The sequence below is a fragment of the Sceloporus undulatus genome, chromosome 3 (assembly GCF_019175285.1).
Source record: "Sceloporus undulatus isolate JIND9_A2432 ecotype Alabama chromosome 3, SceUnd_v1.1, whole genome shotgun sequence".
In the NCBI taxonomy this organism is placed as follows: Eukaryota; Metazoa; Chordata; class Lepidosauria; order Squamata; family Phrynosomatidae; genus Sceloporus; species Sceloporus undulatus.
Window position 1 is genome coordinate 25,958,132 of NC_056524.1, and position 22,815 is coordinate 25,980,946.

At 39.2% G+C, this 22,815-nt stretch overlaps 1 protein-coding gene across 1 annotated transcript in view; it reads left to right on the forward strand.

Annotated features, from left to right (window-relative positions):
* The window catches only part of DDX10 (DEAD-box helicase 10), a 244,807-nt gene that overhangs the window by 18,851 nt on the left and 203,141 nt on the right, over positions 1-22,815 (forward strand). The window contains 4 exon segments of the mRNA XM_042457038.1: positions 2,812-3,001; positions 8,467-8,593; positions 13,723-13,885; positions 14,708-14,792. Coding sequence (XP_042312972.1) covers positions 2,812-3,001; positions 8,467-8,593; positions 13,723-13,885; positions 14,708-14,792 — 565 coding nt within the window.

Sequence of the window (22,815 nt, forward strand, 5' to 3'; positions counted from 1 at the left end):
ATCCTAGACCCTTTCCAGTCTGGCTTCCGCCCACGGCACTCTACAGAAACGGCCCTCACCAAGATCTCAAACGATCTCTTGTGGGCCAAGGCAAACGGCCTCTACTCTATTCTCATTCTTCTTGATTTGTCTGTGGCCTTTGACACTGTTGATCACTGTCTCCTGGTTGATTTACTTTCTGACCTTGGGTTCTCCGGCTCTGCTCTCGACTGGTTTAAATCTTACTTGTCAGACAGATCTTTTGCAGTGGTCACGGGTGGTCAGACTTCATCCTCTATTCCCCTATCTGTTGGAGTTCCCCAGGGCTCTGTCTTGGGTCCTCTTCTGTTCTCTCTATACACACTGTCCCTAGGTAAACTCATCAGTTCTTTTGGTTTCTCCTATCATCTGTACACCGACGACACTCAGCTGTATCTCTCCACCCCTGACCTTTCTCCAAGGCTTAAACAGCAAGTTTCTTCTTGTCTGACTGCCATCTCTCAGTGGATGCGGTTTCGGCGCTTGAAGCTCAGCATGTCTAAGACTGAGCTTCTTGTCTTTCCACCTAAACCCACCCTTCACTATTCCTTTTCTGTTTCTGTCAACAACACTTCTATTCAACCGGTTCATCAAGCCCGCAGTCTTGGCATCATTTTTGACTCTTCTCTGTCATTTATTCCCCAGATCCAGGCCACTGCCAAGGCCTGTAGATTCTTTCTCCACAACATTGCCAAGATCCGTCCATTCCTCTCAATCTCTACTGCCAAGACTCTAGTCCATGCCCTAGTGGTTTCGCGACTAGATTATTGTAACCTCCTTCTGACAGGACTTCCTCTTTCACACCTCCATCCTTTAATCTCTGTCCAGTATTCAGCTGCCCGTATTGTCACATCCGCTCGCCGCTTTAACCATGTTTCACCTCTTTTATCCTCCCTTCATTGGTTCCCCTTCCCCTTCTGCATCCGGTACAAGCTTTTATTATTGACTTTCAAAGTCCTCCATGGATTGGCCCCTCCTTACTTATCTGACCTTCTTTCTCCTTACATTCCTACTTGCACCCTCCGCTCTTGTAGTCAAGGTCTCCTGTCACAGTGTAGGACTACCACTGCCCTCTCCCGAATTCGTCCCTTCTCACTTGCTGCCCCTTACTCCTGGAACCTTCTTCCCCCACATGCACACCTCATCACTTCTCTACCCAGTTTCAAAACTGAATTAAAGACTATATTGTTTAGAGAAGCATTCCCAGAGGTGAGCCCCTCTCTGACCAGGAAGCCTCCTTTTAACCATCCATTAAGAAGCCAAACCCTTCCTCCAGTCGATCTGCCTTGGTCCAGGCCTCGGAAGTGGAGAAGAACTGCTGGACCTGATCCCATTCCCCACCACCACTCCCCTCTCCTTTTGTGTCGTGTCTTCTTAGATTGTAAGCCTGAGGGCAGGGAACCGTCTAACTAAAAGATTGTATGTACAGCGCTGTGTAAATTTACAGCGCTTTATAAATAAAAGTTAATAATAATAATAATAATAATAATAATAATAATAATAATAATAATAATAGTTGAACTACAATCAGACCAGTACAATTAAACCAAAGATACAAAGTGATAAAATTCTTGATTTTTGTCAGGCTACTGGAGGTTTCTTTATATTTAGAATGTCATGGTATAAAGTTCCTCCTATCACTTGCTGCCCAGGCACACCACAAGGTTAAGTGACTAGGTCCTGGATTGCTGTACATTTTTGTGTTTGCGGCTCCTGTATCCAATGCCATCAAATCCCAGAATGTTTCCTAATTCCCTTTCAGAACAGGTCCCCTAAAGCAGGGGCCACAACAGCATGTTTAGAGATTGCACATAAATGGAAAGGTTTAAATGTGATGTTATTTTCTTAGCTGTTAGATAAAGCCTGGAACATCATGGTGATGAAGAAATTAACTGAAAAAGTAAGGGCTACTAGAGATAACCAAGATCACTTTAAATTCTATGAGACCTGGTACAAGTTTATCAATTATGCAAATAAAAATACTACTATTCTCACTCCTCCTTTCTCACATGTTGATTTCTTTTCTTTTTTTATTTTTAAAAACTTTATTGATTAAACAAACCAAATACATATAGCACATACCAATACATATCCAAGTGAATAAACTAACGGGCGCAAAAGAAAAAAGAAAGAAGGAAAGAAAGAAAAAAAAGAAAGAAGGAAAGAAAAAGAAAAGAAAAATAATATAAGAAAAAACATACCTATCTCACATGCTGATTTCTGAAAAGATACTCAGTTATAATTACTCCCATGTCAGTTGGAGATTTCTTACTTGGATAGTTAGGAAGCTATAACTCAGTATGCATTGGTTCTAGATGTGTTTGTTTCAGTAAAATCTTTAAAAAAAAAACCAGTTAAAATAACACAGGGGGCACAGCAAAGATGGAGAAGATCCCAACAATAGAAAATGATTTACTATGGTCCAGTCCAGGATGAGTATTGATGTGGAGCTGTAAGTCAATAAGATGCGAGCAATGAATGAATGTTTTAATGCCAGACGTTGAAAAGTTTGTTTTTTGGACAACAACTCTTAAAATTCTTTAGCCAGCATAACCAATGGCCTTATTGACTGAAGGATTATAGGACTTGTGCTCCCAAAAGGTAGAGTTACTAAGCTTTAGATAATACTAACAGGTATCTTATTTTCATGTCATTTTTGGATCTATACCTTTCGTGTTGTTAAGCCTCTAGTACCAATGTGGAAATTAGTCATGTTTTCTGTCTGATGGTTAGAAGGTTTTTATTTTTATTTTAAAAAAATGAATTCCCTCCAGCTTGCCTTTTTCATTTCAGTCCTTGATGAAGCCGACAGAATTTTGGATATGGGCTTCGCTGATACAATGAATGCAATCATAGAAAACCTTCCCAAGAAACGCCAGACACTGCTCTTCTCAGCCACACAAACCAAATCTGTGAAAGATCTGGCTCGACTGAGCTTGAAGGATCCAGAATATGTCTGGGTGCATGAGAAAGCAAAGTTCAGGTAGGAAAATCTCTGTGTATTTATTTAGTCTTTGAAGAAATAAAGGCTCTCTGCTATTTTTCTTTTTTCTGTACCCATTTGTGGAAAGAGAAGGGGGGGGGGAGTCCTATTATCTAGCCTGAAAGTTTATGATAAAGTAGGCTGGAAAACTGAAGTGAGAGAGCATGCATGCGTGGATATGCGCATGCGCACACATACAAAATAATAATCTGGCTGCTTGAATCATAGTCATAGAATTTTTTGCTTCAGTTACTCTACCATTTCAGGTAGTTTCTGTGCTACAATTCACTTTGATATACAACTTCTTTGGTTGTGAGATAGGGAGTGATCAGCTGAAGTAGGTATATAGAACAGCCAATTTCAAATAGATGAATGTGGCTCAACTGTGTTGATGTTGAAAAGGTCCAACTAATTTTTGATTTACGGTAATCCAGCTTTCCCACTCCCAGCAGCTTCTGCATGTGAAAAGAAAAGATGTAGTGGAGATACAAGATTCTCTGTTATAATTTGTTTGAAAATATTTGGGTATCTGAAAGCATAATCCAGTGGTCCTCAAACTGTGCTCTTCAAGGGATTTTGGACTTCAGATCCCAGAATCCCAGAGTATTGGCCAACATGGCTGAGGCTTCTGGGAGCTGAAGTCCAAAATCTCTTAAAGGGCACAGTTTGGGGACCACTTATGTATACTTACCAAAACCTCCTGAGACAGGGGGAACCTTGAACTCCCAGTTCAAGTCTCATTGTATCAAAGCCCAGTCATGTTGTTTTGACACCTGAAAGAGAAAATCACACATGCACCCTTCTCAGGCCATTAAAAAATTAAATAAATTTGTTGCACATTCACTTTGCTTGATAGTAGTGTTAGTTGTATGTGGTGTTTAGAATTGCAACCTTAGAAAAACAAGGCACATTAATTCATATGTGGTAGGAGTGTAAGAGCTAAAAAAATATTGGAAATAACAAAAACATATAGAGATAGAAGAAAAGTTAGATACTAAAATGAAAATGGACCCAACCACATATCTTTCGGGGATGATTAATGATGAAGAATTAGAAAAAAAAAGGAAAATAATTTTTATATGATAATAGCATCCAGAATTGTCTTTGTGAAAAAATGGAAAAGTAAAGAAGAACCAACTATACAGGAATGGCTAATAAAACTATATGATATAATGGAATCAGACAAACTGATGTACCTGCTGAGAATTGAAACAAGAAACAAATATGAGAAAGAATGGTCAATACTAATTAGATACTTCTCACAAAGGTCAGGGGAAAACGGGACAATAGGTCTGTTAGAGATCAAATAGAGAAAGTATTTGATCTCTAACTAGTTGATAATATTGTCTAATGTGTTAAGGAAAAATAAAAGAAATGGCAGGGATACTCAATCACATTGTGGGACAGTAAAAGGGATTTATATGAATAAAATTCAGAATCGTTTAGTATGAAGATTAAATGAGTATTGTTTAATATGAAAATTAAACAGGAATTAGAAAGTCAGAAAAGAGATGCTATAATAGAAATATTCAAAGTGAAGGAGAGGAAGTCATTTTATGTTATGTCCTATTTTAAATGTTTTATATGCGTAGTATTTAGAACAGTATATGTTTGATGTCTAGAATAGTTGTGATTGTTTTAGAATGTATCGAAATTTTAATAATAATAAAATCTATTTAAAAAAAGAATTGCAACCTTAGTAAATTCTGTGGAAAACCAAGCTTCTCTTTCAAGTGTTTCATCCTATCTTCATCCTTTGTGGTGTCCCTCACCTTTAAATGCATCTTGCAGGATTGATCTCTTCTATTTTCTTGATTCTTCAAAAGACAATTTCCCAGCCTGAAACAACCCCTCAATCATCAAAATACTTTTAAGCAATAAATTGCACTCTGCAAAGGCTCTTCACTGTTTGTAGTATTTTTTTGTCAATTTCCCTCCCTCTATTGGGGTTGGGATTTGAAATGGGTTGATCTGGAGGGAGACACATTTGGCTCATTGACCACATTTGACCACTTTAATCAACATGGTTCTTTTCAGATTAATGAGCTCTGTTTTATTGGGTCAGTGGCTAACCTTTTAAAAAAGACTGGGGTACTGGGAACAAGCTGTTAATGGAAAAAATTCTCATATATTTGCAATGAGAATACCTTGCGCAGTATGACTTCCTGTTTGCTATAAATATCCATATTCTTACTTCCATAATTCTGGCGGAAGCAAGCTGTGTTGGGGCTTTTAGGTGATCCTGTCCCTGTTCTCCGTAACCTCACCCAGTCTCCCTTCTGTCCAGCAATATTGATTTTAATGTGAAGTCGAAGGCTTTCATGGCCAGCATCCATAGTTTTTTGTGGGTTTTTCGGGCTATGTGGCCGTGTTCTGGAAGAGTTTGTTCCTGGTTTTAGTTGGTAAGGATTGCAGCACCAGTACAGTATTTGCAAAGCAGTGAAGCTAATATTGTTATACTAGTTATTGAAAACATTACCATCATGACCAAGGCTTTATGAAAGAGAAATGTGACATCACCATATCTGAACGCTTTGCTTCGTGCTACCAGAACGTTTACTTGTTTCCATATCTGGAAAATAGTAAACAAATTTTTATTATACCTTGACTGAAATTTGGCAGGATTTCTGTGGCTGGAGAAGATGCCCTGGGAGATCACATTTCTCCGCTGCACCTGTATTTTCTAATCTCTTCTGAACTTGAAATTAATACAGACCTCCTAATGTCAAAGGTCTTCTGATTTTGTACACATGCTTTGCAGGGTTTTACTCTTACTGATGAGAAAAGATTAATGTCGTTGCAGTAGCACTCCTAGTTCCTTTGAAATAGTCTAGCTTGAATTAGACATTTAAATGGAGCAAAAATAAATGGTGGTTTATGTTTTTCATTAGGAATTACTGTTTTGTGAAGTAGTATATCATTGGTTTACCAGAACAGGAAAAAAGGTTTCTAAGCAAGATTAGTACAAGGCAGCAGTGTCAGTTATGTAATTTACAGAGCAATATGCTGAATCAAATTACTACAAAACACTGTAAATGCAAAGCAAGTAACATCTTCAGTAAAGCATTGGTAATATTTTCCACTGATTCCAGATTTAACAGTTGGATGATTCATGAAGAGGTTTGTATAGTTTTGGTGGGAATATAGATGATCCTTTCTTCTCATTTTTTAAAAACGTCGGCAATAATTTAAGGCATCCTCTCTGTAGCGAAACAACATTGTTGTGCATGCCAATGTAAGGTTTGATTAGCCTTCATCCTTGTTTAGTTTTGGTTTGCAAACTGTTGTTGCTTTTTGTGATAATTCACTGGAAAAACATTCATTTTTTATGCAGAAAACTCACGTTTGGCCTATGACATCCTTAGTTAAAACTATCTCTGAGAAAGATGTTTACTTGAGATCTTGGAAAGTGATTGCTTGTCAGAGTGAGCAGTTCACATCTAGATAAATCAGTGAATTAATCTGCCTATGGCAGTTTCTTGTGTATAAATGCATTTTCAATAGGATTACAAAAAGGGGAAGTGGTGTGTGTGTGTTTTTTTTAGGATAAAGCAGTCTGCTTGCAGGCCTTGGAAAAGATTATGCCTTTGAACTAAAATTCTCATAATGCATTAGCCCAGGGGTATGCGACCTTTTTGAGCCGGGGGCCGGGTTGCTGTCCCTCAGACAACTGGGGGGCCAAAGCCAATAAATAAATAATGAAATAATTTTTTAAAAATCAAATAAATAAATAAACTGGGACAAATGTAGGACATTTTCAAATGGTGGACACTTTTTTAAAAAAAGTGGAGGACATGCCAAAAAAAAATTGCTGATTTTAAAAAAAATGTTAATATAAATGCATGTTTCTGAGGTGTCTATAGACAATTGCCCCCCTTGCCCCTGCGCGCGAGAGGCCAAAGGCCCCTGCGGCAATTGGCGGCAGGACCGGGCTGGGGCCGGTCCCAAGGCCTCGCCGGGCCGCATCCGGCCCGCGGGCCGCAGGTTGCCTACCCCTGCATTAGCCACTTGCCATGTTGTCAGAGATTAGGTGAGTAATAATCTCAAGTATTGTATCTCTTTCAGTCTCTCTCACTAAGTAATATTTGAAAACTGTGAAAATCTTTGAGTTGAATTCAGCTGTGCCTCTGTACCAATGCCTGTGTGATTGGAGGATATTTATTGCTGTTATGTGTTAAATCGACTCTGAGAATCTTGTCCAAAGGAGATTTTCCATTGCTTTCCTCTAAGGTTTAGAGTGTATGACTTGCCCGGTGGGTTTCCATGACTGAGTGGGGATTTCAACCCTGGTATCTCAGAGTCCTGGCTCAGCATTCAAACCACTATGCCATGCTGGTTGAAATGGGAGACAATTGCTTTTCTATCATTCCTGCTTCCTCCACATCCCCTTTGGCTCCTGAAAATTCAGAACAATGGAAAGAGAAACTGGAGAGGAAAGAAGAAATTGGCAAAACTGGCCTTTTCTTACTAGTGGTCTCTAGTAGACCATATACTTGCTTCTGAATAGAAGAACTGTTTGTTGGTGGAAGTCCATTATTGCATGTTGCCCCTTCTGGATTATTCCATGATCTGGTATTGCCATTTTATAATGGTAGCTTTTATGCATTTTTCCTTGAAAGCAAATAATGCTGTACAGTGAGATTTACTGTATGTCAAGTCAGCTTCAGAGTTCAACAGAAAGTCTGGCACAAACTAGGTTCCTGATCCAGTCCAAAACTCCGATCCATTTATAGAATAGGAGTTATGACTTCTTTATCTCACCGGTGAACATAGTCAGATGCATGGAGAACTCATCCTTATGTTTAGGTTACAACTTCTAGAGTATTCAAATATGGTGGCCATTAGACATATTGGCTAGGGGATTCGTGGAATTGTAGTCACCCCATTCTTTCCCAAGCTCTGAAGGAACCTTTGTTTATGTGCTACCAGGCCAATTTAGTATTCTGGTTATAATCTTATAAAGGCCTCCATGACTTGAGAACAGATTATCTGAAAGACAGCATTCTCCCATATACAGCTGCCTGGGTTTTATGATCCTCAGGGGATGCTTTTCTTTTTGCCTTACCAGCATCTAAAGTCCAGTTGATGAGAATTCAAGAGAGGCTCTTTTCAATGAATGCTCCCAAGCTTTGCAAATTTTTGGCAAGGAAGGTCTAGCTAGTCTATTTTTTATCTCCTGCTGACAAAGATATTTTTATTTAGACACATCTTTAACTCAAAAACTGACATGCAAATATATTGTTTGCTTTCAAGCACTTGATTTCTATGTTTTTTAATTGGTGTTTTTTCTGTTGACCCCTGAATTGAATTGCTGTTTTAGTATATATTTTAATTGTTGCTGTTAGCAACCCTGAGCATCATTTGTGGAAACACATGATGAAAACTGAACATAATGATTACAACTGCAAGTGTAATTCTAACAGTTATAAGTAATAATGATTATTATGTAACTTTTTTCTTTATAGTACCCCAGCAACTTTGGAACAGAACTACATTGTTTGTGAACTGCACCAGAAAATCAGTATGCTGTATTCGTTTTTGAGAAGCCACCTGAATAAGAAGAGTATTGTATTTTTTGCAAGCTGCAAAGAGGTATTACATATATAGAATGCCATCTTGCAATTTATAAAAATCATGTTTTCTTTTTTCTTTTAAAAAAACACCCAGCTAATACTAACTTCAAGCAGTGGCCTTATCATAAATTAAATCATCTGCCAAAATATTTTTTTTTGTTTAGAGAAAAGGAATGTGTAAATACTTTTAAAACTTTCCTGTAATGGGAGAAAAAGCTGTTTGTTGGAAGCTGGCAAAATGTCTTGCTGTTAGAGCCCTCAAGCTAGAAATGGTCACACTTTAGTCCTATTACTGTATTTGCAAAAGTGGTTATTCTAAGGTTGACAGCTAAGGCTCTTTAGGATTAAGCCAAAGTTTTGATTACCACACTGGGTGCTTTTCTGGTAAGACAGGGATCTGTGGCCATAGCTTTAAAAAAGCCACAGAGCTTTGCTCTGTGGTTAATTTGTTGTGTCCTGCGAACTTGGGCACAGATGCCATTCTGCTTTGTTTCTCAGCCAACAAATGAGATGGAATCCTCAAATAAACCTGAGACAGACTTTGGATTCTTTTTGGTTTATTTGGAGTGAAACAAATGAGAGTGGCAGCGTATACCCAGATTTGCATGATACAAAAAACAGCTCATGTAGTGAATCTCCATGGTTTCTTAAGGTGCTCTTGCTGCAAGAGATAGCAATCAAGCATCCACTCCACTGTAAGGGAGGGTTCTCTTTTTGTAGTGAGTGAACACACATTATGTATATATTGACTTAGGCCAGGGGTGGTTAAAATGCACCTTGGTAGGGGCTTTCTTACTGACCCACAGATTGAAAACCACCACCCCCAATGGCAAAGAAGCATCCCATAAGTGGCAAATGTCAAGGACTCCCCCTCTCCAACTTCCCAAAATCAGCTGCAAGCAAGTGATAAAATAAATTGGAAGTTATTTTTGGGCAGAAGTCGTTTTCTGGTGGAGGAGTCACAAGCCCTCTGCAGTTACTCACCCCTGGCTTAGACCTGGCTTTTATGAGGCCCTCAGCCAATGCACGATACAAAAACAAAACAAAACACCCCAGCTTATGTAGTGAAGCTCCGTGGTTTTTTAAATTGCTTCTGCTGTAAGAGATAGTAGTCAAGCATTATCAAGCAGCATAAGAGGCCTACATCTCAGTGGTATTGCACCAAGGCATTCTAATAATAATAATAATAATAATAATAATAATAATAATAATAATAATAATCGCATTGGTCTGCTGTGGAAAACAACTAGACAAAAGGCCAAGCTGTAGTTTGTGAAGAGAGAAGGTAAAATTCTCCATGGCCTCTGGGAGGCAAACAGAACTATGACAAACATTTCTTTCTTTTTTTAAAAAATTGTTAATTATAATTTTAAACAAATATAAGCAGTTGCAAGCCCCCAGTCTGGCTTGTGACTTCATTCTGGCATCTTTCTGAAAACAACAAACTCTCTACCTTCTATTTGCCTGTGAAAGTCTTTGGGAATGAATAAGACACAGGGTAGTCCCTTTTCAACATGAAACTAGCTTGAAACCCTGATCTGTATCAGGACACATTCTGGATTGAGGGTTTATGGAAGCTTTTTCTGTATACTAAAAGTCACACATTCAAATGTCAGATGTGATTATTGTCATGTATACAGTGTTATAGTTTGTATATTAATATATTTATGGAGTTTGTATGTGTAGAGCAATTTTCATTCATGAAGCTGTTCCTTGCAATCCTCCAAGTGATATTGCCCAAGCATACGCTTACTGCTTGGCTTCAGCTTTCTTCATGTACAATTGACTTAGAATAATCGAATCACAGCATTGGTAGGGGCTGCGAGGGACATCTAGGGACATTGATAGGGGCTGCAAAGGACACTCCTTGCCAGGAATATACAACTGTAGCACTCCCAACAGATGGCCATCCACCTCTGTTTAATGACTTCTAAAGAAGAAGAGTCCACCATTTTTTGGAGCAGTTGGTTCTATTATTGAACAGTTCTTAGAGTCAGATGTTCTTTCTGGTGTTTAGATGGAACCTCTGTGCTTGTAATTTGAATCCATTGGTTCATATCCTACCCTCTGGAGCAAAATAAAAAAAGGTTTTCTCCATCTTCCATATCAGTTTAACTCAAAGTGTTGCTTTGTGGACTAGTGCTGGTCCATGACCCATTGACTGCTTGTCCACAGCAAGTTACCAGGAGAGAAACAGTTGTAGTCAGTGGAAAGAAATAAGGTTCCATTCCCAGATGCATTGGGAAAAATCCCTTGTCAGCCCTCTGCATCAAATAGCCTGAACAGCACTGTTCTCATGGTGTCACTTTAGATAATTAGTAATGGCTATCATATCATCTGTTAGCCTTCTCTTCTCCAAATTGTTTTCTTCTCAGCTGACACTGGCTGCCAACTAGCTGCCAAGTCACATTCAGTGTGTTTTGTTGAGTTAAACAGCCCTAAACAGTCATAGAATCATAGTTATAGATACCCCAAGGGTCTTCTAGTCTACCCCCTGCCAATGAAAGTTTCAACAGCTAAATATTTATTATTACTGTAATTGTGTAGTGTGAAATGACCCCCCCAAATATATCTAGTCAGATCCTGTCCAGAATTCTTAATATTTTAATTTATTCAATTCATTTAAAGGCAAAGTTACCAAAGGAATGGGAATACAGCAAGTGTAAAAGTTCTCTGGACATTTTCAAAAGTGTGATCATCTTCCTACTGAGGATGCTTTAGCTGGAGAATTGTGCATTGAGCAGGAGATTGGAATCAATGGTCTGTGAGGTCCCTTCCAATTCTATGATTCTATGATTGGTGGTTATCCAACCACTGTTCAAAAATGCCAAATGGATAAGAGTCCACTACCTTCCATAGCAGTCCATTGCACTGTTAATAATCTATTACTATTAAGTATAGTAAGTACAGGAACTCTAGGGAGCTTACAAAAGTTTAAAAGAGATAAGATAAAAAATTCATGTCCTTAAAACATACACAAATTAAAACATGAAAACATGAATATTAAACCATATAATATTATGTTAAATTATTATATTATAGAATTAAAAGCAATTTAAAAATGTACCCCTTAAAACAAATACAGTACAGACAATACATGACATGATTACAAGTGCTTTGTCCACAAGCAGCCAGTTCCCAAAAGCCTTTTGAAACAAACAAACAAACAAACAAAAATTGACTGCTGATATAAATACATTGTGGAGAGTCCCTCTCTACGAAGCGAGTTCCAGACACTGGAAGCAGCCACCAAGAAGGCCCTCTCCTATGATCTTACCAGATGTCCCAGTGGGGATGGTGGGACAGAAAGAATGACCTTTCCTGAAGATCTTGAAAACACAGGTAGGCTCTTATGGCAAAATGCAGTCCTTCAGATAGCTTGGACTTGAATGGTATAGGGTCCAGAAATAGTATAGTAACCAGTGGAGCTTTTGCAAGAAGGGATTTATATGATCCTTATAGCTATCACTATAAAGTAGTCTGACTGCAGTTCTTTGAACCAGATAGAGTTTCTAAAGTCAGGGAGTTCTTCCTTATATTTAGTCTGAATCTTCTTTCTTAATTTAATCCTTTGGTTCATGTCTGGAGCAGTAGAAAGCAAGCTTGCTCCATCTTCTGCATTACACCTGTTATATATTTGAATAAGGCTCTCGTATCGTCTGTCAATCCTTTATTCTCCAAGGTGATTCACTTAACCATTCTTGGTTTACAGGTCAGTAGCATGTTATATGAGAGACCATTTCCCCTCATATAGGCTCATATTGGTCTTTATGTTCTGAAATGGGAACTTGCTTGATATATCACAACCTGCTAGTGCTCACGTGGTCATGATGTGGAGAAGGGCCTTCTTCACTGAAGTTGCCACCATGTGAAATGATCTCTCTACTGAACATAGGTTTGCTCTTAGTGGGTCTTTATTACAAATAGTTTGCCTGATTGCCATCTCTTACTGTTGTATAATTTTTACTGACTAATTTTATTTGTATTTGTTAATGGCTTTTTTTGTAAATCTGCTTAGGATTTTTAACATTTAGTAAAAAGCATCATAGAATTTTTTAAAGACAATTGAAGTTCACTTTGATTTAAAAATAAGGCAGAGATTGATTGTAGTTCCCATGTTACAGTGTGGAAGAAGTGGGAGCCACTTCTGTATGTACAGGAGTGAAGCATTTTGTGAAGTGAGAACATGGCATGTCTATGGAGTTCTGCTGATACCTCATTAAATAAATTGTAGTTGATTAACCACAGGAGTTTCAGTAGACCAGTCATATGAATATACATAAATGTGGGATGCAACCAAAGTGGCAAGGGGATTTCTCCTATCTGCTGCACAACACATCTCCACTGACTCAACGATACAGCACTGTTTGAATGTAATGACAATCAGTAACAAGTAAAGGCAAATAATCACAGTGAGCCACTTAAGATGCCACCATGTAACTTCATAGAATCATAGAGTTGGAAGAGACCTCAAGGCCCAACCCCCTGCCATGCAGGAACACTGAATCAAAGCACCCCCGATCGATGGCATCCAGCCTCTGTTTAAAAACCTCCAATGAAGGAGACTCCAGCACACTCTGAGGTAGCATATTCCACTGTCAAATAGTATGAATGGGTTTGGTTTTTAAATATCTGAATTTCTCTCCAAAAGAGGGAACATGTAAAATTTGTATGGCAGTTATATTGTAGAAAATGCCATATCTATGAGGGGAGGAGGGTAACATCCTTTTCTCCTACTGCTAGTAGTCAGATTTAGCATTCTGGGTGCCATAGAGTAAAAAACAAAACAAAAACACAACTGTGAGATGTGATGCACATATAATAATTAGACTGTATTTTGCTGTGTCATTGTCATGTCACATGTCTTTTTACAGAATAACAATACACTGGTGGCCTCGGGATACGAAATGATCGGTTACGAAATTTCCGGGATACGAAAAAGTTGGATTGGAAAAAACTGTTTGGGTTACAATTTTGGGTACAAATTCATTTCGGCGCGAAATTCAAATGCTATAGGCTTTCCAGTGCTAACGGAAAGCCTTTTCGGTTCGTTGGTTACAAAAGGATGGCGGAACGAATTAATTTCGTACCCGAGCAACCAGTGTATACTCTAAAGAACTTACAATCTAAATTGAAATTGGTTTATAGGTCCAGTATTTGTTTAAGATGTTCTGCCGCCTTCGACCTGGCCTCCCTATATTGGCTCTTCATGGAAAACAGCAGCAGATGAAAAGAATGGAGGTCTACACTGATTTTGTACGCAAGAAATCAGCAGTTCTCTTTGCTACAGATCTTGCAGCTCGGGGTCTAGGTAAGAAGTCTCAAATTACTGCATGGTTGTATAAAAGCAGGGAAAGGGAACCAGAGGCCTTGCAGATATTCAGCTCCTAGAAGCCCCAGCCAGCATGGTCAATGGCAGGGGAATATGGGAGTTATATTCCAAACCATTTGGAGGGCAAAGGTTCATGACAGATTATAAAGGTTCAGAGTTACCTGTCTGGGCTTTCCCAGCCTTGAGCCCTCATAAATAATGAGAGTAAAAGTCCAGCATTCTCAGCTAGTCTGATAGGGATCCCAGGATGTTATATACTGCCAATATTTGGGGATCCAGAATTGAGAAAGGCAAACCAATACTAAACTTTATGTCACTATTTAAGCAATGTACACTGTGTGTGTTTCCATGTGGCCAGTATGAATGCACTCTTGTACAATGTTGGTAAATCTGTTATGTCCCAATAGTGCAATAGTGCAGGGGTTCTTGGCTGCAGGAATATTCAAGGTTATTGGCTTAAATCATAGAAAGCTAGCTTTTGGATTGCTTTTGAATTTATTAAATGCAAATTATACGTCTCTCTACATTGAGTGTAAAATTACACTCCATTTCACTATCATTACTTGGCAAATGAAGATGCTATTAATTTTAGTTTTTTCTGACAAATGGATAATGCTGGTATCTGTGATTAATTTCACTTTATGGGAAAGCTCTTTGAATACAGTGTCTGAAAAATAGATCTGAAGCATAGAATTTGTATTGAATAATACTGGCCAGATGGGAACTCATCCTCCATGGATTGATTTTAAGTGTTGGATTTTTCTGCCTACCAAACATGTACCCTCTCCATTGCTTTTACAGACTTCCCTGCTGTGAACTGGGTCATTCAGTTTGACTGTCCAGAGGATGCCAATACTTACATTCATAGAGTTGGGAGAACAGCCAGGTATGATCTTCAGTTATCATGGCATCTAGGTGGGGAAAGTCAGGTCCTGTGATAAAAATCCAGTCCTCAGGGGTTCCCTACAAAACCACATCACTTTTTCCATTACACTATTGTTTAAAGCTAAAATATGCTGGTATTTTTTGGTCCTATCCTTTGGACTTTGGCTACACTCCCCATTCAGGCTGAACAAGATTCTCCATCAAAGATCTGGGGTTCACTGTTCAAAGGAAAACTGTCAGTTGCAGAAAACGCCATACCTCATATTACACTAGATTAAACCAGTTTTCCCAACTGAGCATGCTCCTGTTAGAGAATGGACTTTGTTGGATAACAAATCCCACTACATAAGTTGGGCTGTACAGTCCAAGTGTGATAGAAGTTGTAATCCAGTGCATCTACAAGGCAACCAATGGGGGAAGGCTGGATTATGTTAAATATTACATCTTTATGAACTCTGACACATACTGCACTGTATCAAGTACTGTATGTTAGTATGCTTTCTTATCTTCAGTAATGATCTAAAACAATATACTGGTGGAGTTCTGTCAGGTTTTTCCAGTTGCACAAGCAGTAGCACATTTTTCTTGTGGGGTCTAAGCACACAGTGTTGGATTCTATTCCTCTTGCATGATCCAGAAATAAATATCTACCCCTTTCTTCTTTTGTACATCATATGCACTAGCAGGATGGTTGTTGTTGTTACTGTGTGCCTTCAAGTTATTTCTGATTTATGGCAGTCCTAAGGCAGACTTATCAGAGGGTTTTCTTGGCAAGTGTCTTCATAAGGGGTTTGCCATTGCCATCTTCTGAGGCCGAGTGACTAGCTCAAGTCACCCTGGCTCAGCAGGATTTTGATCCCTGCTTTCCAGAGTCATATTCCAATGCTCAAACCACTGCACCATGCTGGCTCTCATAGCAGGATGATATTGTTGGATATTAGTCATAGTAATAGTCATAGTAGTAGTTTGGAGTATATATTTTTCTTGGTTTTAAAATATTATGTTTACCATTAAATATTCTTGCAGGTCTAGTTCAAATAATCAGACTCTTGTTTGGATTCACTATAAGTTTGAGTGGGGGGGGGGGGGGGGGTGGGACTAGAGATATGTAAGCAGCAGCAAGCAGTTTCTGAAGCACTCTACATTTGCTTGTTAGGAAATTCAGTATATCGTATTTAATTTATTAAGCTTCTAGTGCTTATGACAGCAGAGCAGAGTGACAGCAGAAAATCTCTGGAGATTCAGAAAACTAGGGTAGAGATAGAATATTTCTTTTAAAGACATTAAAATGTGTTGCAGTTTTTGGTGGGTTTTAAAAGGAAAATGTTCAATGAAAATTGAAATACCAACAGTGTTTACTTGTCTGTACTTATCAAATATAGCTTTTTACGGGAGGTCGCTACAGATTATATAGATATGCCTTGGTACTATTATATGTTTTAGGAAGGATTGTTTATAGAGATTCAGTTGGGAAATTCTTTCTGCCTATCTGATGCATTTAATTTATTGGTTTTGAGCTTTTTTTTGCTTTCCCTAAAAGGCCCCAGGGATTGTAGAAGCATAGAATCAGAATGTTAGAAGGGAAAACAAAGGCCATCCAGTTCAATTCTTTCCCACACAGGAATATAGTTAAAGCACTCCCAGAGATGACCATCCATCTTCTCCTTAAAGACCTCCAAAGAAGGAGGCTCCACCACCCTTTGAAGCAGTCTATTCTACAGTCCCCTCTCAGTCATCTCTTTTCCAAACCAAACATATCCAGCTCCCTAAGTCATTCCTCAAGAGGCCTTGGTTTCCAGATACTTTACCATTTGATTGCCTTCTTTTAGACAAGTTCCAGTCTGTCAGTATCCTTGAATTGTGGAGCCCAGAGCTAGACATTGTGTTCCAGGTGTTGCTGTTGTTGCTAACTGCTCTCCATTCAATTTTGACCCATGCTGAAATCAGACATCTTCAAGACTCATTTCCTCCACTGCTCTGCTAAGTTCCTGCAAACTCATACCCATGACCTCCTTAATAGAGTCCGTCCATCCAGCATGTGACCTTCCTCTCTTTCTGCTTAGCTCCACCTTTCCTAACTTTATTGTTTTTTTTCCAATGAGTTGTATCTTCTCTTGACATGTCTGAAGTATGGCAGCCTTAGTTTTGTCACTTTGGCTTCCAGGGAGATTTCTGGCTTGGTCTGCTCTAGGACCTACTTGTTTGTCTTTTTTACTGTACACGGGATCCTCAGCACTCTTCTCCAGCATCACATCTCAAATAAATTGAGTTTCCTCCTATCTTCTTTCTTAACTGTCCTGCTATCTTATCTGTGCATGGTAACAGGGAATACAATGGCTTGGGCGATCCCAACTTTAGTGCTCAGTTGTATATCTTTGCGTTTTAGAATCTTTTCTAGTTCTTCCATAGCTGCCCTCCCTATTCGTAATCTTCTTCTGATTTCCTGACTACAGTCCCTGTTTCTATCAGTGTTTGATCCCAGGCATGAGAACTCTTTTACTACTTCTATTTCTTAATTGTCTAGGTTGAATTCGTCTAGATCAGTGGTCCCCAAACTGTGTCTTTTAAGGAATTTTGGACTTCACAGAATCCTAGACTATTGGCCAACAGGGCTGAGGCTTTAAGGCAGGGGTTGGCAACCTACGGCCCGTGGGCCACATGCGGCCCGCCGAGCCGTTGGGACTGGCCCCAGCTCGGTCCTGTCGCTGATTGCCGCCACCAAAGGCCCTGCAGGGCCTTTGGCCTGTCGCGGAAGCGCGCAGGGCCTCTAGCGCAGGCGCGCGGGGAGGAGGAGGGAGGAAGGAAGGAAGGGAGGAGGAGGGAGGAAGAGGAGGAGGACGAGGGAGTAAGGAAGGAACAGGAGGAGGAGGAGGAAGAAGAGGAGCAGGAGGAGGAGGAGTATTTCCATTCCATTTTGACAGGTCTGTCTTTGTTTTAACAATAATGATGATGAGGATGATGATGATGGTGATGGTGATATTGATATGAGCCAGCTTCAGAGGCACGGCCAATGTAAATTGCTGTGATTTTTACAAACTCATGCGCAGTGAAGAAAAACCACAGTCCCTTGACCAAATACACACTTCTGAGAAGTACACTTGGTGCAAGAACTGTGAAACCACCTTGACATGTTCAATATGCATAGCCATGTTCAGTGTGAAACCCAAGGGGTTTGGTTATGCAATAAGCCTCTGAAATATGCAAGAGGCCATCTTAGGTAAAGCCATGTTCAATGCCCAAATGTGCTGTTTGGAATGGGGGGAGGGGGGGTTGGCCAGAAAGGGAAGCCCATTTCTGCCATCTGTCTAGGAATAATGCCCAAAAGTCCTCCATTTTGATCATGCCTAAGAAACATGCATTTAGATTAACATTTTCTAAAAATCATCAATTTTTTCCGCATGTCCTCCATTTTTAAAAATGTGCCCTACATTTGAAAATATTATTTAATTATTTAATTATCTCCCCCCCCCCCCCCCTGTTGTCTGGGGGACACCTACCCCTGCTTTAAGGCTTTAAGGCCAAAATCCCTTAAAGAGCACAGTTTGGGGACAACTGGTCTAGATTTTCCATCGTCATTATTTTTACTTTCTTCTTCTTCAACAGTAGGCCTGCCTTTGCACTTTCTTCCTTGATCTTCCTAAATAGTTGTCCAGGTCTTTGAGGTTTTCTGTTAGTATTATGGTGCCATTTAAAAGCATGGCTGCTGTGACGATGAATAGTTTTGCTTAGCTTCAGTTTGTGCTCCAGTTATATCATTTCCTGGGGAAAGTGAACTTGTCCACAGTGACCTGTGCCTTAAATCTCCTTAATTTAGACTGTTGTAATGTGGCTTAGTGGTTAAAATGCCAATTCTGACGATTGTAAGATTGGAAGGTTGGCAGTTGGAAGCCGAAACACCACAGGACCGAGAGAGCTCCTGTCACAAATCATAGTGTCTGACTACCTAGCAGTTTGAAAGGATGCAAATGCAAGTAGATAAATAGGTACCACTTTGATGGGAAGATAACAGCATTCTGTGCTGTCAGGCTACCTTAGTAACAGAGATGAGCACTCCCCGCTACAGTCACTTATGACAAGACATTCATGTCAAAGGAAAACCGTTACCTTTACCCTTAATTCACTTTTACTTGGGGCTGCCCTTGGAAGTGTTTGAAACTATACCTAGTGCAAAATGTGATGGCCAGATGAATATCTGACAAGCATGCTGGGGGACTTATATCTCATGTCTTGATCCAACTACACTGGTTTTCCATTTGTTTTTGAACCTAACTCTGACTTACAGCTTTAAATGGCTTAGGTCCCAGATATCCGAAAGATTGGCCCCTTGAGTTTGAGCCTGCCTATAACCTAAGCTTTGCATAAAAAAAAAAAGGATTCTTTCCAGATGCTGTTATACCCCATTGACCCCAGCTGTACTATGGTGAAGGCTACATGTTCCTGCTCTAATGCATATTATGTATCCCTGCTGTAATTAATGTTCAGGCAAGACCACCAGCAAGGCAAAATCAACATGGTTGGAATTGCATTTTAATGTATGCTTGCAATACGCCGCCTTGCTTGAACTGATCTTTTTGTTAGTTTGCCTTGTTGTTTTTCGTTTGTAAATCTGACAGCAGGGGCTATTCCTGTTTTAAAGTGTGTGAGCCCCTTTGGGGGACAATTTGCTAAAAAGTAGGATCAAAATACATTAAATATATAATAATAAAAGAGAGAAAGAGAACCATATGTGTGTCTATCTCTGCTGTAGCTCTCAAACAATGATCGGCTGAATCAGGAATAGGTTGGTGGGGTGTAAGGGAGAGAGAGAAACTGGAGCAGGAAGAAGAAGGAGAGGGAATGGGGTGAGGAAAGCTCTTCTGGTTGTTTTTGGTGTTTGTGTTTAAACAAAACACTGTTTTTTACAATACTGTTCTAAAGGAGTATTTTTACTATCTTGTTTTTATTTGCTGTATGTCACTTTTGGAGCCCTGTGGAGGTAATGAGCAAATACTTTAATAAACAATATAAAAATGAAGGTCCCCTTTCCAAATCATTCTATATTTCCGGCTGCACTCCATGCTATGTCCATTTTCTCAGGAGTAAGGGCCTGAACAGACAGGCCAAAATAAAGCTGCTTCGGGTCACTTTGGAGGTATGCTGTTTAAATGATGTATGCGTCCTAAGAGGCTGGAAGCCATGCCAAAGCCATGCTCCAGTCCTACAGGTCAGTATGATCAGGTCACTATGATCCAAAATACACTGCAAAAATAATCCCGTTTGAGACCACTTGAACTGTCCTGGTTCTATATTGGAGAATTCTGGAATCTGTAGTTTTTTGAGACATTTAGCCTTTTCTGACAGAAAGCTCTGGTGCCACAACAAACTACTATTTCCAGAATTCCCTAGCACTGAGCCAGGGCAGTTAAAGTGGTCTCAAACTGGATTATTTCTATAGTACATTTTGGACCTATGAGTGTTCCTATCTTACAAATGGAATATCACTCCAGCTACAAAGAATGGTACAGCTCCAGAAGATGCTTGACAACTACCTTGCTTTCATTCCTGGAAGAACTAGTCTAGTGATTCTCAAACTTTGGTCTACTATGTGTTTTGGGCTTTAGCGTCCAGAAGCCCAGTCAGCTTGGTGAAGATTCTGGGGTTCTGGGAGCTGAAGTTCAAAACATCTGGAAGATCAAACTTTGGGAATCATTGCTCTAATTTGTGATCTTTCATCCTGACCTGTGGGGTCCTATTTGGATCCAGCTACATAAGCTCCTGAAGGTGCATGCAGACAAATATTGGGGGAAAAGGAGCTGGGACTAAAGGACTTTAACCTGGGTGAACTTGGCCACTTTGGTGGTTAACAATCCTGTTGAAATTTTGAGTGGTATGGCTTAAACCTTCACAATTCTTTTCCCTTCCAAACTGACTAAATGTTCTCAGTATGACTACCTTTCTTAAAAGATAGCACAAATTAGTGAACAAGGTGGTGATGTAGACTTAAAAAAACCTACATGAAAATTAAACCAACAGTTTTAGTAATCATTAATGAAGTTAGAGATAATTAGAAAACTTCATGGGCTATGAGGGGATCATAATTCAATAGAATGAAAGCTAAATTAAATACCTATCCTAATTAGAAATCATTGTGCTATCTGTAATTAAAATTGGGTGAAGAACAACTGAAATCAAATTAAAAGGTACATGTGGAAATTCAGACTGAAATAGAAGTGTTTTGAGACCACGTGTTGTGGGCTGAACTCATCTTATGGAGAAAGATTGCAATATTTGGGCATTTTAGTGTAGAAAAATGAAATATTGGGGAGACATGGTAAAAGTAGACATAATTATGTGTGATGTGGGGAATGTATATCTAGTATCTCATAATCCTAGAACAAAGATCATCAACTGAGTTTTAGGGGATTTGGAATAGATAAAAGAAAACGTGTAGCATAATATATTGTTACCTCAGTGTGGAATTAGCTACTATAGCAGTAGTGTTGGCTATCATTCATGGCAGCTTTAAAAGCGGATTGGACAAATTCATGAGGGATGAGGCTGTCACTGACTACTGGTTATGGTGTGTGTGTGTGTGTGTGTGTGTGTATCCTTGCTAGCATCAGAGATAACTGGAGAGCAAGTGTGGCATAGTGTTAGAGAAGAGGCCCTTTTGAATTCCAAGTATGGTAAAAATGCAGCAATACCCACTAGAAGTGTTTAGGAGGGGTTGTTTTTTTTGCACTAGTGGATGTGTCCCTCCAAGGTCTTCTATGTAGCCAATGTGACCACCTAGCCTTCCTCAATTGCTCATCCCTGTTTTAGAGGAAGGCAATGGCAACCCTTTTGAATAAATCATGCCAAGAAAACCCTATGGAGAATAGGATTACCATGAGTCAGACCTGGTTTGAAAGTGCATAACAACATCAAATTCTCTTAGGGCATTTAAAAATTAAAGAAGCAAGCACCATAAAGGAATACACTCAAAGTTTATTTACTATTACTTATTATGATGAGAATCAGCATGGTGTAGCGTGTTTGAGCATTGGACTACAAATCTCTGATTCTGTTATTTGGGTTGATTGCAAATCGATATATGACTACTGGATATGACCAGGGACTCCAAACCTTTGATGCTCCAGGTATTTTGAATTTCTACTCCCAGACTCTCCAGACAGCTTGGCCAATAGTCATGAATTCTAGGAGCTGAAGTCCAAAACATCTGGGGGACCCAGGTTTGGGAACCACTGATCTAGACCTATATAAACCTGTGATTAACCACACTTTGGTGTGATATCTGAATCAAGCTGCTCACAGGCCTAGTATGGTCTGCTGTTTATTTTCTGTACTCAGTTGGGTCTTTACTAATCTAAATATATCAGTAGTAGTGTGCTTATCTTAGTTTTCCAACATAATTAAGTCTGATTTCCAGAACCAGAGATGGTATCTTGCAAGTTTGGTTGCTAGTGAATAATTTTGTTTTCTCAAATGGTACCAAAAGCTGAGGTTAGATTAAGACAACAGAGAATACCAATGTGGCTTAAAAATAAAATCCTGTAAAACCATTTCCATTTGATTCTTATGAATATGTAGTCTTCAGGACCATTTTTCTTTAGATGGAAAAGTTACCATCAACTTTTTCTTGTCCACTATTTTGGTGTATTGCTAATAATGAAGGAAGAGTGGATCTGGAGTATCTTCATGCACATCTTTAAAAACAATAAAATGTGTTTTTTCTCAAATCTGATGTTTACTTTGCTCATGTCACTTCTGTTTGTTAAACTCATTTTGGCTGCATTTTATATAATATAACAGAATAGAATACCACTAGAGGACAGCAGCAAGTAGCTTTCAGTTTTTGAAGACCACGTTAATGCATCTATATATATTACAACAGGGGTAGGCAACCTTTTTGAGCCGGGGGCCGGGTTGCTGTCCCTCAGACAACTGGGGGGCCGAAGCCAAAAAATAAATAATTAATTTAAAAAAAAATTAAATATGTAAATAAACCAGGACAAATGTAGGACAAAATTTTCAAATGGAAGACA